The following is a 19,595-nucleotide window of genomic DNA, read 5'->3' as shown; positions in this document are numbered from 1 at the left end:
TCCTACTACTGCCTCTCTTTGTCTTGAGATGTCAGGAGGCGCTGCAAAAAGAATGTCAGTGAATGTCACAGACCCTTCAGGGAGACTTGCGTATGTGCTGAGAATGATGGACAGAGGGAAAAGACAGAAATAGGTTGGGCTACTGTCAAACCTGTACATTGATATCGCTACGTTGAGCAACCCCGTTGCCTTCCTTTTATCTGCAAGGCATGGACACCCCTTTATATGGTCTCAATGGGTAGCCTAGTAGGCGACTGGAAATTAGCTCGGCGGGACAGCTATCAATGAAAGCTTTTCAAAGCGTGTGCTGGAGTCTGCGCCATGTCCCATCTCAGTGGCCTGTTTCCATGACAACCCCTCCCTGCATCCACCTGCGGATGCTGGCAGCCGAGCACGAGGAGTCCCCAGAGCCTGAAATACCACTGACAAGGTCAACACCCCGCAGGTGGGAAACCACTAAAACATCATGTACGCTTTCAAAGGTGTGGAGAGAGAAAAGCTCCATCTTGGCACTGAAGGTGAAGTATAACGGCACTGAGTGCTCCCCTTCCAGCCGGAAGCAAAGCTACATTGGGCTGATGTTTGTGGCTTAATGAGTTATCATGCAATTCATGTTTCAAGTAGATGCAGTGATGCAGATTTCAGAGAAAGTTTGGTTCCAGTATCTCCATTTGTGCAAAGGCTTGAATGTAGTGTAATTATACTTTCTCACAACTGACAAAAATGGGCCAGCCTTAAAAATATTGTAGCCATCAGAGTTTGACTTTAAAGAGATACATCAGGCAAGGGTCAGCAACACTGGCAAGAAATCAGATTAAACAATGAATCACATGACTAATTCTATGCTCCACTGGTGTGAATGTGAGTGGAGATCTGTCGTCTCCATATAGCAGCCCAGAGCAAGTTTCATTCTCCTGGGCTTTTAGGCTGTTGGTGGGTTGATGATGGGGTGTCAGTGCCTGTGTCTGGCCTCACCTCACTGCTCTGTTAGGGTGTTGAGCTCCCATAGCTCATAGCCTAGGGTGACCTTTTGTCTCCATTTCAGAGCTTTCAGCTGCTTTCCAACAGACCCATGGGCAGAGAGAAATTAATCAAAATTTAATCTTTCTGCCCAGTGTGAAGGCAAAAGGCAACTCTGAGCCAGAACCTGACACTCTACATTTAACTGGCACTCAAAGCCTTAGAGATGGAGTTCCTGCTTTAAGAATTAAGGATAAACCACAGGAAGGGCAAAGGAGTATTTTAGCTATGAGTACTGGAGAATGACTTCAAATGAAGTCCCACTGGTATCTGGATCCACTGCCTGCAACAGTGCACTTCAGCTTCTGATGCTCCTCCGGAATGTCTGCAAGTTTCTAATGTCATTCTCATCAGAGAGTCATCAGCTTTTGTGTTATAATGTAAATATTAAGTTATGGGAATACACCAAGCTTTTGGGAGATTGGGTCACTTACCCATTAAGTGATGAGAGCATTGACACCAAAATCATCCATGTGTCCCCGGTAGATCATTGGCTCCGGTACTCCATGCTTATACTATCGTGATCGTATGCGACTAGCATTATCTAAAGTAAGAAGACTGACTTTTAGTAACAAAAAGTTGTAGCTGTATATTCACAAACTTTAAAAAATAAAATATCTCACATCTAACTCAACATAGCTGATGCAGCCATTCAGTTTATTTTTGGAACTATTTCAGGTGAGCAACCACTGATTCCTACGCTGTGCAGAGATTTTTAGCTGTAGTCTTCCATTACCCACACCTGTATAGATAGATAGATCTAGAGCATCTTCAACCATCAAACTGTCACCTCCCTCTGTAATGGGCCGTGTGATATAATGGAGCCTAATTTCCAATGCTAAGGTCAACTGAAGAGTATTGACAATCAGTGAAATACAACACAAAGGCATGTTAAATACTGCTTTTATGACCAATTAGAGTGTGTTTCTTTAGCAAATGTTTGCTGGGAGTAGGCAGTCCATAAACAAAGCAGACATTTGTCCAATAGGGTTAAATATTACAGTTACAGCAAGCATGGAAAACCACCGCCCCTCTGTGAAAACTGCTGCCTGCTCTGACTCTCTTTCAAACTGCCTGGCAGCCAAGAGAAAAGCCTATGCTAATTCAACCATTTGTGATAGACACAAAACCCATTTTTATGAAACACATTTTATTAGGTTCGCAGGCATTATTTGTTTTCATGATGCCACCGTAAAGTTGTCCACAAGCCTGTCAACTTCGATACAGGCTATGATTTCCTTGAAACAAAATAGTTTCTCATAAATCCTAAACAAATTGACCTTCATGATGTAGTGAGTGGCACAGCAATTGCTCATTCACATCTGAATCTGGGCTTTGCAGCCAGCAGATGAATCCTGGTTTCTGTAATCATTTAAATAACGCCAACCACTGTAACAGAAGCAGAAATAGCCACTCGACAATGACTCCTATTCAATATGTAACCGAGAAGTGATATGAAATGTGCATTAACTTCCCCACGCCCCCCTCTGATTGCACTAATGACATGCATTACCAGCCTCACCACACACAAGGTCACGTTTGACAGCAAAACCGGTGACATTTCCCTCTTCCTAATTGAAAGGTGCTTTTTCTCAAGTGGCCTGTCCTCACTAGCCACCCACGGGTGGGGTGGGGGTGAGGGGTTACTATGGCAACATCAATTCCCCCTACAAGGAGTTTCACTGTGCAGAAACATGGACAGTCTCAGTGTTGTATATGTTGGTTTGCTACCGTTTTTACACCGCACACTCCACTTCAGCGCAGTGCCTTCTTGCGCACGCTTAAAACACGAGAGCCTCTTCCACAGCTGAGTGCAGGCACAGGCAGCTAGAGCACCTGAAATTGCTGTGAGAAAAGCAACGAGCATTTCACTGCATTTTGTAATAAAGAGGGCACTCAGTGCGCTCGTGATGGCTGAGAGCGGCCTGGCTTCTCGCTGTCTGTATTTGGACTATGTGATGAGCTGCACTCCTCGTGAAGGATGATCATCAACAGGGTTCTGTCAAGTTCAAGGGAGGTTCATCATCAGAGATTGTTTATCCAAGCGGCTGCAAAGGCATGCATAACCAAAGTTATCATGGCTGGGTTGTTGGAGCCAAATATCCAGCTGGCTCAGCCTCGGTTATTCTCATTGTTCCAGGGAGAATGTGGGTGTGACTTCACACCCCTTCCTGAGTGCAACTGGCTGTCCTGCAGAGACAGCACCTGTCAGCCTGTTCTTCTCTTATTATTTCACTCTCTCACACATACAGACACACGTAGGATTTAACTACCTGCAAAGTACGTTGAAAGTTGACAGCGACGTGCAGAAGGTAGCCAAGTCGAACCCCTCGGGTTTACATGACCTACATTAAATTTTCACAACATGATGTTATGGAATATTTGGGAACTGTCTTGAACTGATTTCAGAAAGATGTTCCGGTCCCGATTTCACAAAACAATGCAGGTAGCAGCTACGGACGATGACGGATGTTGTCTCAACTTTCATTTTAAAACTATATTTATGAGATTTTCAACGTTAGTGCAGACCATTATATCAACATCTAATTCAATGTCAAAATGTTCTGTGAGGTGTCTTTTCCTGGCGCAGTTTAAGTCCTCTTTTCCCCTGAATGGATGGGCAAGGTAAACAGCAATAAATACAAAGCCATTTGGAGAGAACGCCTTCATCCTATGGTGAAGTATTTCTCTCCTAATGGGAATGGCCTATTCCAAGTGTGGTCCCTGAATGGTGGGATGAGTATGGAAATGACTGCAAATCAAATGCAACCTCAGTCACCAGCTATCAACTTTATGTGAGGCAATGAGTTCCACCAGCATCAACAAAACATCAAATCATGACATTTCTCATTTAAGAGAGATGCCGTGTCTCTCCAAGAGAGGCTAGTTGGAAGGCAAACAGTGACCCAACTCCTTTTTCATATACGTAATGCTGCTGCTTATTTTAGTAGTTGGTCACATTGAAATTCAATCACATTCAATATTTCAGTTTTGATTGTGTGAAGTACAGTAACCTAGGGAGGAGCAGGCTAGTTGTGTGTGTGCTTCTTTTGCTCACTATTGTGATGAGATTATTACTTCCATACCGTGTGAATAACGGAGGTTTATTAAGGGTAAAATCACAATTGAAACAGAAGCGAGCGAGAGAGTGTGGCATCATAATGCATTTCAGCAATGTTAATCATCTGTTAAATGCATAATGAATTGTTGGACGGATTGTGCTGGTGTTTTCTCCCAGGGCCCAATTAAAGAGCTTTGCTTTTCGCCTGCAGCATATGCGCGTATGTGTGTTAAGTCTCACTGCTAACACAGAGGCTTGAAGCTCATTTCCATCTTCTTAGACACGGCTCTCGCCTTTACCGTTGTGTCTTTATTAAAAAGCCCAATAACAGTAGTCAAAATCCATGGGAACAATCATCTAAATTCAGAAACAGCATATTTAAGAGGTACACTAAATAAACAAGACGAATAAATACACACAGACACACACACAGTGGAGCTGATTGTAAATCTGCCACTGCAGTGAGAAACAACCTAACTGTCAAGCCACCTCTGATGACCAGACAATACTCCACTTAAGTGGCTTTAACTGTCATGAAGGTGAAATATTAATGGGACAGACGATACAGTCAGAGGTGGCTTCGCTCCATTACTCCATTGATTGCCTAGTTATCAAAACAATACAAAATGGCAGTCATATTGATTGCCTCACGAGTCGTGTGTGTGTGAGTGACTACACGTGTGCATGTATATTTGTATTTGTGCAATAGTGTTACGATAAATACAATGCAGTGGTTTTTCAGCCTTGCATGACTGTACCTTTCCAGCATATTTGTGCCTGACCTTATGCGGCCACTGACTTTTCCTCTAGCACATTGGTGGCATTAGAAAACAGGTCAGAAAAGGTCAACCATCTGCGATCCTAGCCTTTCTGAAGTTCTTCATTTGCATTAGAAAATGTGAGACACTGACTTTGTGTTTTCCATTATATGGTAATATTTTTGTTATACTGTCACGACGCTAAAGTGTAACATTAATGATATGGACTCAATAGATCCAGTATGGCAGCATATCGTCGCTGTTGCATATCTCCAAAATGTCAACTTTTCAAGAACTGAGGAATACAGCCTTGTTTTTAGCTTAATGACAATGCATTTTGAGTTTATTCTATGGGTTTTGAAAAGGTTTCATGAGACAAAGGGGTTGTAGAATTTTCTCAACTCATAGACGAGCATGGTTACCAGGTTTTTGCATGACAACAGTGCTATTGAAGTCTGTGGCTGTTCCCACCAACATCATATCAACTGCTTTGGGACTAGCTGTTGCTTTTTCCCTGGCGTCCCAGTCTTAATTGCAAGCATTTGTACAAAGGAGCATGTTAACTCTGTTATCAGTTTAGGTGAGGAACAAAGGCTAATTGCCTGGCATTGTTCAGAAAGTGGGAGCTTTTGCCACTTTCCAGGATGACATGACAATGAAATTGATTGGTGTAAATTTACTTCTCATAGACAGGCCATTTCATGCTTGTGTGCTTCCTGAAGGCAGCATGGTATAAGACTGCTTCGAGAAATATGGAGCCACTGTGGTTGCATGGTCATCACTGATGAATGGCTGGACAGCAGCACTGAGCTATGAGTATGTCCACTTTTGCCTGTTATCATCACTGACAATTACTGAATCTACAAGGCAGCCACTGGGATGGGAAATATACATAATGACATGATATCAAACCTGGGCCTTTCTACCTCTGTGTTTCTGTGGTCAGCTATTGATTTAGCTTGGTGCATGTGTGTCTATTCTTCATAAGCCACATTCAAATCCTGCAAACATGTCTAATTGGAAGGATTTTAGCAATTGTTTAGAGAGAGAGCCAATCAAGACCAAGTCCAGTTGTGATGCGTTGAGTTTGTCCAAAGTTTGTCTGTTAAAAAAGAGTGTATTATTGAAAATGCTAAAATTTAACCACATACAACAAAACAAAATTGTAGCAATGTCTTCCTTAAACATCTTTGGTCACATGCATATTTAAAAAGAGGAAAATTTCAATTACTATGATAGGGTGTCTTTAAAGGCAAAGGGCCTCTAGTAGGTCAAAGGGACACACAAGTTCTCACACTCAATGCAATTAAAATGCTGTTCTTTATGTTAAAAAACAAAACAAAAACTCAGCATTGAGCAAAGCTAATTGCAAACAGACTGGCTGAGGTGAGAGAGAGTTTCGTCTCTCCGCAGCACAGGGGGTCTTGCTGAGGAGGTGTGCAGCAGTTAATACGCCCCATCTTAAACACGGACTCTGACCCATAGCGGGCTAAGTGGAAACAGACAAAGGGTATCGATTGGATTCTTAGAATGGAGCCTCTTGAGAGAATCAAGCTCTTTACAAGGAACACGCCTGGCTGGACTTGATTTGTGAAAGCTACTCATTGATTGCTGGAGGTTATGGGCTTTGAGTAATTCCCCTTTAGTTTGATAAAATATAGCAAGTGTAGTGTTGTTGTATTTCATTCTGGTGAGAATGAAATGAAATTGAATTAGACATACTGTATATCCACATGTATTCTATTAATAGACGTCTTACATGGTGGAGTACAATTGAAAAAGTGAGATGCTGGTATTTCTAGCACACTTTCCAATGGTTTTGCTTTGTTTGTAGGTTTCTATGCTTGCAATACATTCTATATATGCAGAGATCAGCATTTCCGATGCTTGACCAATCATTTCCCTCTGCCAAACCCACAGTAACCCACAGTAGATCTGTTATATTCTGTAAATTCATTTGCATTGCGATCTGTCCTCATTAGTCTGAACAATAATAATTTCTGTTTTATCTAAGTATTGAAGCCTCCATATTTTATGTTGCAGATTCCAAAGCACTTTCACAATACATGTCTCTCAGTATTATTAATAGAACTATTACCTGACATTAAGTCAATTTATAAAAATGATTCCACATCTTATAAAACCATCTGTAACCTTTCTAATCTCTTAAAAAAAAACAACGCTGCTGCACAACTCATTATGAGAAGCATAAATATTCTCAAGTTTAATATTAAAAAATGAGTCTAACAGAACTCTCCTGTGGTTCCTTGCTGTTGGACATGGATTGACAGGACCACAGCGCTCTGTGGACAAGACGATGACGGTGCTGGTCGCTGTGGGTTTGTCAGGGAGGATGACTGGACACCAGCAAGACAGCCTGTCCTCCGCTTACTACCTTCAAGCTCACAACATGACTTCACCACGGTCGACTTCGACTGGCAACACCTCAGTCGATTTTGCCAACGAAGTGCCAACCAGTGATGGAGGCGAGTGGGTAAAAAGCTGCTTTTCTCTAAGCGTTCAGTTGATTCAAGTCTCTCAGCCTATGAAGAAGAACACACTTTTCCATAGCTAGGACACAATGTATTTTTTATTACATTTTCACACTACATATTCAATATTAGAAATGGTGAGGATTCAAAAGCATGTGAAGGCCTGGATTCCTCATTGCCCAAAGCTAGGTTTACAGGTAGAAATAAACAAATGTTGATGATTCTTAAGCAGTACATATTGAGTTGCAAGCTTTAAAATGTTGTTGATATATGCAAATTGCTATGTGAGTGTGTAGAATTTGGGAAAGGACAAAGGAAAGTGTGGCAGAAAGAAAGGCATGTATACACATTATGTAAATAAATTAAAAAGCCAAAATATTTTCCCTATGGAGATTAATAAAGTTTCACATTATTAAGAATAGACCAGAACTCTCGTGCTCACACCTGTGCATTTTATCCCTTAAAGCTGTACTCGGCTGTTCTCAATTGCAGCCCCAGTTTATGATTTAGACTGATAAGACAGGTGTATTTTTACATTTGCCTAGCACAGCTTTAATAGTTGAAAAAGCTCAAAGTTTAGACAAAGCAAGCGTTTATATTTGCAGATCCTCTTCAGTTAAGTACAGCTGTGTTGCAGTCATTCCGCTTGACTGTTGCCTCTTTAAAAATTCCGATAAAACTTAACTCGATGCTTCAAACTCCGCGTGATGGGCTAAATATGTTGCTCCCCTCAGGAGGCCGATGAACCCCCCCTGACTCCGCTTAATTGCTTTGCAAAATCTTGTCATGTGAGTGAATCACACTGTCACTGCAGTTGCCTGGCAGCGGAGGAAGGCACCCAGGAGTCTCGTGGGACGGCTGCTCCGGGGTTTCGCAAGCACAGGCTGAAGTCATCCTCCTGTGGATGTCGCTTCACCCAAGAGAACGTTTGCAGACGTTGTTGTTGTTTATTTCTTTATTTCTGTCGTTCTGTCATGTGTCTTCTGCTCTCACGTCTTCTCCATGACTCATCTGTGTGTGTTCGGTTCCCTGTTTGTTTCGGCGCCTGTCCCGGGCCTTTGATGAACTCAGCAGAGCAGTCAGCACGAGGCCTCTTTTTTAAAAACCTCCTGGGTCAAGTCATCGTAATCAAGCCTACTCAAGCTGACAAAGGCAGATGAGGGAAACCTTTGAAATTTCCTTTGTTCTTCGCTGTCAGGCCAGACGAGAGTGCAGCCAGCAGGCCGCTGTGCAGCTAGCTCTCCAGCTCTCCAGCCACAAGCCAAGGGAAGCATTGCGGGCAATTTGAGGCCGAGTCAATCAGCGCGGCAGCAGAGGGAGTGCTGGACTGTTGCTGATAATCTCCCCCGAGGACATGCTCTATCATGCCTTCGGCTCATTAACTCTCCCACCAATTGTAGTCTACCCTCAAAGTTCAGCTCCTTTGTGTTGGTGTGTGTTCTCATTAAATCCAAAGGACCTCCAACAACCTGCCTCATCTGGAGCGAGGGAAGTGTGAGGGGGGCGTGCTTCACCCCTTTGTCCACCAACATAGTGAGAACTACAGTGTCAAGTCATATTGTGTTCTCTAAGAAAGTTCCACTTAAAGTGTATACACAAAATCAACACAAGTTTAATTCTTTAATGAAGGGGCAAAAATGAAGCTAAAATCTTCAGAATGCTGCTAAAAATAACACCAAGGAGACCAAAATTGACAGATGGGAAATGTTTTCCTATCTAATGCTGCCATGGGACATGTGACAGTTTTTGCAGCTTATTCAGCAAATCCTCAAAGTAAATTGGCCTTAAGACCGAAAGGCTTTAATTAACACAATGTTTCTTTCAGGAGTGTGTGGGAGGAATTGTTTTATACCTGAGAAACAGCGTGGCTATGACACTTCTAGTCTCCTCTGGGTCTGCTTTTGTAATTATGATCAAGTGAAAGTAGGTGAGAAATTGCCATTCTAATTTCAATTCAAATAAGTCGCTGACATTGTGAGTTATTAATGTTTAAAGTCAGCTGTCAGAAAGTCCAAATACTATTTATTTTATGGTTATTTGGCATAGAGTCTGGCACCTTACTTACATGAATGTTGAACCTCAAAGTGCTGAAAATGTTGAAAACAGGCCTGTGTTTGTGGCATCTCACGGGACACAATTCACAATTCATCACATTCACTCAACACATTTTTTCACTGTTAAACTAACAAAGCCTTCTGTGTCTGCAAATGAACAAACCATTCAGTGAAAGTGATTTCATTGTATCGAGTAATGTATATTGATGCTGGCTGTGGTGGGCTAACACCTCAGGGAGATTCATGATAATAAACTTAAAGCAGGGTTTTAGGGGTCCATTGTGTGGCTTTGAATGATATTTCATCTTTTAATGAATGCAACAGAAAGAAGTCAAATGGGTGATTCTGGAGTACAACAAAACAGCTGTATAATAAACTATATTATATATGAATTATATGGAACAGAGGGCGAGATGCACAAGGTTATAGAGCCTATTTTCCTCAGCGTAGAGATTTCCTGTTGTCATTTCAGACAATGTAGCAATCAGTGTAATGTCAAGCATTGCCAACAACTGACAATTGCCTCATGATATCATAATATAAATCACAATATCCTTGTTCCTCTTGACTTTTAACACCCCAACATTTGCTTGAATATGCAATCTCTGGAGGAATCTTGACGTGAAACGACAAAATGAGTTTGGCACAAGGACACAGAGGAAGAGGCGGGCCGATCCTCAGAGGAAGATCCTTGGTCACTTGTGTGCGCCGTGGAAATGCCAGCTGACAATGTGACCTCCCCCCATCTGCCTCCGCTCCCCACCAGAGAATAAACCTCTGCGCATCAATTATACATGACGACACAGAAACAACATCACAGCAAAGGCCGGGCCTGGAAATGCTACACAACCTACTGGCGTCCCCTGGCAAAAAGAGTGACATTCCAACAAAATGACTTTTTATTCCCCATCAAGAGAGCTGTCAGTCACAAACGAAGCACTGTGTAGGTAGATCAGCCTGGAGTCGCTCATCTGGTGTTCTCTCTCTCTTTGGCAGCAAAAGACAAAGTTCACCCATCAGAGTCTAATCGTCTGCCAGGGGCGGAGCCAAAAGGGTGGCCAGGGTGGGCCACCATTGGTGCCACCCCAAATTTTCTTGTGCGTCATTGGCTGTTTAACTCTGCTTGACAGATTGAAATTGCCTGAAATGTAAGATTTAATGTTTTAAGTGCCCTTTTTGTTGTTTTTCAGATATTTCACAGTCCAGTCCATAGACTGTTTTTCCCTAAATAATCATTGGACAACACAAGTCAAATATCCTGGCAGTGATATAAACTTTGTCCTGCAGGTAATAATTTGTTTAACATATTCAAACATTTTGCTGAATCTTGAAGCCTTGGATCCTGTCTCTTCGTCTCTCTGCTCCGTATCCCTCTCCGCTCCCCACAGGCTTCGGGAACAGATGGAGCTCAATGCGTCCAAAGGCCCGTCGTTGCAGGATAGATGGATGATGCCACTGGCAGGACAGCGGGGTCACTCCCCATTTGTGTCCCTTCCCTGTGACATTTCCAAGGTAAATGCGGCTCCCCCCTCCAAAGTTGCGGAGTGCCAGCCAGCCAGGCAGCGGAGAAGAGGATCCAGTGCCAGTGCCGGGCCAGCTCCACTCACTCACTCTGCTGCTGGGACGGGTCTCTGACTTGGGTTGGGTAAATACGTTGCATTTAGTTAGTCAGCAAGCTTTTATTTCCCCTGTCGATGTTTAAAGTGATTGCACTGAATGGCTGAGAAAGAGAGTCAGATGAAGAGAGTTCCCACTTTAATAGAGGGCAAAATGCACCAAAGCAGAACACCCTGCCTTTCTGGTACATTCAATAGCTAACATACTGTCTTTCTGGTGCTTTACAATTGCAATTAACTCAAGTGTGTGTATTTGAAATGATTCCTCCCATCCCTCGATCATCTGCACCTATTCATTTGTCTCTCTCACTGTGAAAGGTTTTACCTCAGAGCTTTAGCTTGTGGAAACAGAAGAACTAATAATTCCCCTATCTAGTGCTTCCACCTGCTGCCCATATTGCATTATTGCAGTTTAGTGAATTAAATCACAGTATTGACATTTTCTGCAAGAATATGGTGTGTGTGCATGCGTGTAGAGAGCAAGGGCAGAGTAGCCTGTGTAAGTACTCAGTATGTCCAGGGCTTGTATTTTAAAATCAAGCTGGAAAAAACAAAAGGGATGAGAGGAGGAGAAGGAAACAAAAAGAAAGAAAGAAAGAAAGAATGAAACAAACAAACAAACAGCATATGCAGCTTACAAAGTCTCCAGAGTCTAATCACAGACTAATTTCATATACTGAGTATGCTTTCATATTCTGGGTGTGCTTAAGATACCTCATCACACAGTTTGCAATTTTAGTGGTGTAATGATTCAACAACATCGCTAGAGGGAGCTAAACTAAAATAAAGTCACCGGAAGTTCCACCTTGTAGTTTGTGGTTTGTTGACATCTACCATTGGTTGTGTTTCATTTAAAACTTGCAGATGTGTCATGAATTTGCTACACAGCTCTGCTCTGGATTTGAGCAACGATCTGGAGAACGTTCCCGTTTTAATAGAAGGCAAAGTCGACAAAGCTGAATACCCTGAATTCCAGGTAACTTCAATAAATTTAAGATAGCCAATGTATTGCTAGCCCTTATATGGAGAGACTAATCACGCCAAAACTTATTCAAAAATGTTGTTACCTTGCTTATTGGCAAGCGTACATACATTGTATAACATGTTTAAGACCTTTTACGAATCGTTAGGGTCCTCTGGTATATTCGGCATAAATGTAAAAGCAAGCAGCACTTTATTCCAATAAAAAAATCAACTTAATTACAATAGCTTCACACTGTTTCCTTTACTTCGCTACCGCGCGCGACGGTCGATTTGGGTAGATGAATGTTTTGGGAGAATAACAGGCGAACCTATACTAAAAGTAGAAATGTATTTAAATAAGTGCTGCGTGATATATTGGGTTTATGCCGACTTGAAGAGTGTCCCCTGTGGATTCAAAATCATCTTGAGTATATTTTATGAGGTGCGTGCACTTGCCGACAACCGAGGCCACATGAAATTTGCAAGATGTTTGACTAGAGTTTGTCGTGAGATATTTTCCGACCGAGAGAACGGAACCTATCAGGGCTGAATTGGGTCGTTTGGGTTGTTTGTCTTTTTGTCCATGCAGTATTTTACTGTTAAAGGCCTTTAGCTTGATAAATCAAAAGCCAACTTAGCTGAATGTCCACATGACGTTGGGAATGTGAACCGCTTGGAAGCAGGCTTGTCAAGCTGGCTTCAATAAGAATATAGGATTTCCTCTCAAAACCTTCAAAATAAAAGCCGAGTTGACATACATGTATAGGAACCTTTTTGAGTAATACAAAAGTGTACACGAAAATATTTTTTTCCCCAAAATTCCTTTTTACAGCATATATTCATAGCCACAGGGCTATGCAAGATGCACATGTACAATATACTATACAGGGATGCCAAAAATACACAAAGAAAGAGTTCATGACAAAACATACAAAGCAGCTTTGTCCAGACAGCTGTGGGCTAGGCTGTCAGGAAGCATGATATGGTGGTTATCAACTCTATTAAATGAACTGCAGCGCTTTACCACTCGATGGCAGCAAACCATCACAGGCCACCAGTGAATCAGCTAACTGCTTTACAGGGAATCAAAAAATAACTCACTCTCTTGAACCAAAGGAGCTGGCCTACTTTACACTCCTTGTTCATGATTCTCTAGAAGACTTTTTTGGCTGCGTAATAATGCAGGCCGTTTTGGATATTGTATGGAAGAGTAGGCTATAGCCTAGTTGTATGTAGTTATACTGTAGCTTCAACTCTCATGTTGACAGGTTTCAAACAGGCAGCTGCAAGGCACTCAGATTTCTGCTCCAATACTTACTTCACATAAATGTATATAAAGATGCATATTGGCAAAAAATGAGGGGTATTATGGCCTAACTTGCAGAGATTACACTCTTTTTTGAGAGTTTGTTACAGTCCTGTGTAGCATTAAGGCTTATAGTCTTTCACTGCTGTTCATCTTTTCTGATGTCATTTTTCAGTATTCACCAGATAATGTTCGGGGACCAGGATGTGCCATCGACCCCAGTGAACTTACCCTTCTTGGATGCTCCTGCCTCTCCCACTCCTGCTTGGCTGAGAGCTGCTCCTGCCTGCAGACATATGGGCAGGCATATGACAGCACTGGCACACTGCTGGACCTGAGTAGTGCAAACGCTGGTTACTGCCTGCCCGTGTTTGAGTGCAATGCCCTTTGCGCCTGCAGTGAAGCCTGCCCGAACCGGGTGGTCCAGAGAGGCCTGAGGCTCAGGTTGGAGGTTTACCGCACCAAGGAGAGGGGCTGGGGGGTGCGGACACTCAAGCCCGTTCCTCATGGGACTTTTGTGTGCGAGTATGCAGGGAGGTGATCAGTTTTGAGGAGGCCAGACGCAGACAGCTCGCCCAGGGATCCCAGGAAAACAATTACATCATCGCTGTGAGGGAGCACGCGGGTCAGGGCTCCGTCACCGAGACGTTCGTGGACCCGGCCGCCGTGGGGAATGTGGGCCGCTTCCTCAACCACTCCTGCCTGCCCAACCTGTTCATGGTGCCGGTGCGCGTGCATTCCACGGTGCCCAGACTGGCACTGTTTGCTGGCCGGGACATCGATTCCCAAGAGGAGCTGACGTTCGACTACGCGGGAGGCTACAGTAACCGGCCTCCTGCAGAGCCGTCCACGCAGCGTGACGCTGCCATACAGGCCAGTAGGACAGATGCACTCCAGAGGAAAGCGTGCCACTGCGGTGCCCAGAACTGTGCCCGATTCCTTCCACTGGACCTATCTATTCTCAACATTTGATCGCATTTGCATCACGTGTTTTTATCTGCAGATGTTTGTCAAGAGATTTATTGGTTTGTGAATTTTGACAGACGATTGTTGTCAAACCAGCAGTTTTTCCCCCCTTAATTTTGTTTTGAATGCTTGCTCCCTCTATTAAGTTACCTCATGTCTATTAACAGTTCCTCTAAGTTCTTGGCTAATGGAACTATCCATTATCCATGATAAGAATGAGACAATGCGACACGTTGGTGGCACCACAAACGCAGTCAGCTGGTTGAGTCATGTCTGTGCCTGTCAGTGTTTCCTGTTTGGCCAGCTAATTTCCCTAGGCCTCCGCTGACTGACACTGTCTTACTGCTGTCACCCACTCTCTATGAGATGGTGCAGTAAAAACTAAACCTTAAGGCAAGCAAAACAACTTATTTAGATTTGCAGTCTTGTAAGTGTCATCTTGTCCTAGCACATATAAGCCCAATTTCTCACACAGAGCAACAATCTGGATGCAGCAGGAGCATCCATGCTGGATTGACAGAGATGGAAAGAATTAAGTTTAATAGGTTCCTTGTAATACCCATATAGGCTACAGATCTGATCTGTATGCCCTTAGAGTTGTACTAGTTTTGTGCAAAGAGAAGCTGTCTCGATCCCAAAAAAACCTCTGTATTCACAATTGAAGTAATAGATGTCATATCTCCCCGTCAACTTGACAGTTCTTTCTGTATTCTTGCAATGTAGTCTCCCCTTGAAGGTATTCTCATCTTCTCATCGCACTCAAACCTCGAGAGGGGTGGGAGCAATTAAAAAGGGCCAGAGGGTATTTTTTATATGGTAACAGGTTTTATTCCCCTGTCAAAGGAGGGGCGTATGTGTCCCACTTTAGTGTGACCATTCTGAAATCAGGACCCTCTCCTCTCAATCTGCCCCATTTCCAGTCTAGACCTGCTTTCATCTTATTAATATCCACATCTGGGTTAATTAGAAGGGAGACCATGTTCCGTCCAGAAATGGGACCAGTGCTCCAGTTACGTTGGGGCTAAGAGAGACTAAACGGTGGGGAGCTGGAAGCCCTCTGCCTATCAGAGACCACCGTCAAGTTGATTGGTTTTTGTGTCACCCAGCAGAGGGGTGAACGGCACAGGACTTTGTATATCGACCTATATTTTCTCCTCTGTGAGGGTTACCTAGGATTTGTTTTTTCCTTTCAAATTGGACTGCTCCTTGCTCAATGTCCCTGATCAGATCTGTGTTGAACTTTCTGGAACATTTTCAAGAATTAACAAAAATGAATAAATCTTACAAAACTCAAATGGAATGTGAAAAATATGTTAGGTGTGTAGTGGAACTCTGTTGTGGCCAGAGAGGACTGGGAGAGAAAATGAAGAGGAAAAATACCAAGACATGTCTCATACAAGGATAGGCAAAAAAGCTGGGTTAACATATGATGATGGCTATTTAATATATGCTATATGGATTTATAGAGCTGGATGACCTATTATTTTACCTCGACCATTTGTAGAGTCTTTGAATTGGGAACCTTCTGCTCTTCATTGTGGCTGCACAGAGAAGCAGATTCCATAGTCCTTCAACACATCGGCCACAGCTATGACAAGAACAACTCTCATTTCTAATACATGACTCGTGTCATTTTTGAGTCAGCTGTCCCTCAAATCCCTATGGCAACTGGGTCTGTGTACAGTAGGTGATTGGACAGCAGTTGTTCGGAGGTGCAAGCAGGCTCCTCTCCACTCCGACTGTTCAGAAGCTGAGCTGCAAATGAATGGCTCTTTTCCAGGACGGTCACCTAGCAACCAGCAGTTAATCACATGAGGTGAACTTCCCCCTTGTGGTGATGGCTGCAGCAAAACAAAATGTACATGTCAGGGATGCTATACAATGCATGAGTACACAACACACTGACAGAAAGCCGTTTAGTGATTTTGCGGTTGTGTTTTGGTGAGAACTCAGGACTCCTGACTGCTCCATGTACCAAAAGACTATTTCACTTAGAGCATCCTGCATCTCTGAAAAGAAGTCTCTTCAGAAAAATACATGGAAATGTTTAGAAGAATGTTGTTCTAGGTGTTTGATGGTATTGGTATTGCACTTTGGTGGCTCCAAATGGCAGCAAAAGCTGACTGTTTGAAAAATTTGAATACCCAGCAATCATGTAAGGTGATGTCAGTAAACTGCCCACACTCATGTTTACCAACCCAGCCGGTCTGTGATGCTTTATACCAAAGATTCTAAAGAGACAATAGAGGAAAAAGATCTGATGCTGGTCAGTCCACCAGAATTTAATTTAAAGGATAAGGCTGGTGTTTTATTATGCATTGCTTACTGTCAACAAATCCTATGAAAATAACAAAATCACCAATGATTTTGTTTTGCCAACTCGTCCTTGTAGCCGGTGCCCAATGCAGCCATGTCCCAGCAGCCATAGAACTCCATTGTATTAAAAAAACGATTAACAACACGTCAAAGAGCCATGCCGTTGCTCTGGCCAACATATTTCATCATTGCCGGCCAACTTTTTCCTCAAACAACTTAATAAGCCGGCTGTAAACACATTTGGAACACATCTCAGGAAAGTAGTTCCGTAGCACCGAAAATAGTCCCCGGGGTAATGAAGAATTTGTTTCCATTTGAATTTGATTTGGTAATAACTATAACAGCCTGACTTTTTGTGGTAACAGTTAGCAATTTTTAAAATGTAAACTATGTCTTTGTGAGTTGTATTTCAAGGTTTTTAGCTTACAATTGGAGCCAATGACTTCCAGGTTGACGGCTAAAAACGGTACGTGGGAAGTCAGAAAGTAACGGGAGTAGAACAAACGCATTGTTGATTTTGTTATTTTTATAGGATTTGTTGACGGTAAGCAATGCATTAAAAAACACCAGCCTTATCCTTCAAGCAAACGATGCAGATCTACGAGGTCTCAGTTATGGGGATTGGGACGCTCATCTCTGTTGCAGCCCCACTTTGTGATTTAGGCTGATAAGACTGATGTATTTTTACATAAATATCTTACCTAGTGTAGCTTTAAGGCATAAGATACAAAGATACCCCATCTATTTATGGGCATCATGCATCACATCAATAAAGGGAATAGACACTATTTCAGGGTGAATGACCAGTGGAGAAATCAGGACTGGCAGTCCATTTGTTCAAAAATGGAGCACCTCTCTAATGAGGGAACAGATGTCCTTGCCATGAATGCTGTGGCCAAATCAAGAAAAAAAGTCACCACAGAGATGAAAGAACAGCTATCTGCTAGGCCACAGCTGGCAAAGGCATCAAAAATCTAATTTGAAACTAGGCTCTCAACTCCTAACTTTGTTGTTATGTTAGCAACTGCTGATAAGGAAAGAGCTATATTGGTAGAAGTTGTAGCCTATTTACACAAATTCAATTTGATCCCAATATTAATTTTAAGAACCTTTATAGGTATTGAAGAGAGGTTTCAAATGATCTGAAATGACGCAGTCGTGAAAATAGTGACTACACTCTTAAAGAAAGGAGTCTTTTGGCTTGTACAGCAGCAGAGCCCTTATTGGTACTATAACTGTACTCAAATGGCTCTTCATGAAACCTTTATAGTGCTTTATAAAATGGATAGCGTCAGTCCTCAGTTCTGATTGGCTGAAACACTTTTTGAAAACCACCACTCATACCGGGACTTATGTGTCGCTTATCAACAGTGTTGTTAAGCCGCTGTTCAAGAACTATATTGCTTGGCTGAAGAGTGACATTTAAATGTTATTATCTAATTGTTATTAATGTATTACTATGGTGTGTTACTGCAGTGTATGAAAGCAATAGGCCCCTGGAGGCTCAGTCTGCTTCACGTGGTGCCTGAAAACGCCTCTTAGTTGCTCTAAAATTGTAAAAAGTACAGCCACTCTTGGCTTCTTGTTGGAATAAAGAACCCATTTAGAGTGTGTGAAATCAGCTGCATCAAATGAAACCTTTTAAGAACCAAATGGTGTTCCTTATTTTCAATGACCTGTTCTCATTTCTGGCCTACATACATTGTTTTGATATATTGACTAAATATCAAAGGACTAAACAGCATGTGTTGAAGCAGGCTTTGAACCTGGGTCATTAATGACTGAGTTGCTCAGTGGGCAGATGCTCAGACTGCTTCACCATCAAAGTGAAGTCTGTGGGAGGTAGGGACTGTCAGATTAGGTGTTCCATGGAACGACTGATTGTTCAGAAAGAAATTAAAGAGCCTTTCAGAGGTTCGTGTGATCCTTCGTTCACCAACACGCAGGATCAAATGTAACTGGACCATGTGCTGTTCAGACTGGGTAGCAACCTGTTAGGGGAAAGGAGTGTGATTGGGGTTTTCCAGTGGGCTCCTCCCATCACAGATGTTTAGTTGAATTAAACCCATGACACCTGCAGAAGGCTCAACAGGAAGCTCTGGCGCCGGAGAAGCACCCCCCTCCACAGCTGCACCCCCTCCACAACTGCTCTCCGCACGTATCAGACCTATACTCATCTACACTACACCTTGACACTGTACCCACTCTTAAACTAAGCCGGTTTGGCGTGTTGTTTTGGGGTGTTAAGTCTGTCTTCAGTATGTCTGCTGCTGATAGACTTGAATTTGGAAAATAAGTACATTTTGGGTGATCTCTGCTTCATTGAAGGATCTGATAAGGACGGATTTGATCATAGCCTATGCAAATCCCTATAATTTGCATGAGGTATTTACTATTATTATTAACCCACACCAGTCACTATCTTGCATAATGAGCGAGCCTTACCCTAAATGACCCGTCTACGTGCGTCTACGTGCTCGGTGAGGCATGTTATATACTTGACTACGGTTTTAGGATTTTAGATGACACCTACATGCCCAGCTGAGACAGTTATGCCAATGACAGTAATGAGTAAGGTATTATACTTCTGTTCTGAATGTTAGGATTTTGAATTATTGTGCAAACGCCCCCTGGCAAGTAGCGGATCCCAAGCACTAAGCTGTGACAATCCTATTACCGCTCTTGTCTCACCTTTGCAGCGTCTGATAATACAGACTTTGTATTATGTAGTATCCTAGTTTGTGTAAATCTTACTTTCTGATCAAAGGTGGATCAAATTGACTAATTCTCTTAAAAACGGTGTGGATCTATGCCCATATATAAATATTTCTATGCATTTATGTATGGATTTGGAGTTTGTTTTGTATTATGATCTGCTTGAGAACACAGACAGGTAAATTACAGCGTGTGGTGAAAGTGAGACTAGGAGTCCACCCGCCTGTCCTGATCCTAAGGGATTACCTGCAGTTAAAGCAGATTACAGAGCATGTTCTGCAGGTTAAATAGGTGAGTTCATGACCAATGCCCCCTTGGATGTTGTCCT

General features: G+C 42.6%; 1 protein-coding gene across 1 annotated transcript; it reads left to right on the top strand.

Annotated features, from left to right (window-relative positions):
• The first annotated feature begins 11,851 nt into the window (after window positions 1-11,851).
• On the top strand, window positions 11,852-16,123 carry setmar (SET domain and mariner transposase fusion gene). Its single transcript, XM_071529554.1, is given in 3 exon segments — window positions 11,852-11,977; window positions 13,446-13,803; window positions 13,806-16,123. Coding segments are annotated over 3 exon segments (900 nt in total). The 5' UTR covers window positions 11,852-11,872; the 3' UTR covers window positions 14,243-16,123.
• Window positions 16,124-19,595: the final 3,472 nt, after the last annotated feature.

The sequence above is a fragment of the Centroberyx affinis genome, unplaced genomic scaffold (genome assembly GCF_046629955.1).
Source record: "Centroberyx affinis isolate AG114_WGS23_722 - 3 ecotype Tasmania unplaced genomic scaffold, CSIRO-AGI_Caff_v1 ptg000126l_1, whole genome shotgun sequence".
NCBI lineage: Eukaryota > Metazoa > Chordata > Actinopteri > Beryciformes > Berycidae > Centroberyx > Centroberyx affinis.
Note: the sequence above shows the minus strand (reverse complement) of the source record. Positions and strands in the feature narration are given on the sequence as shown.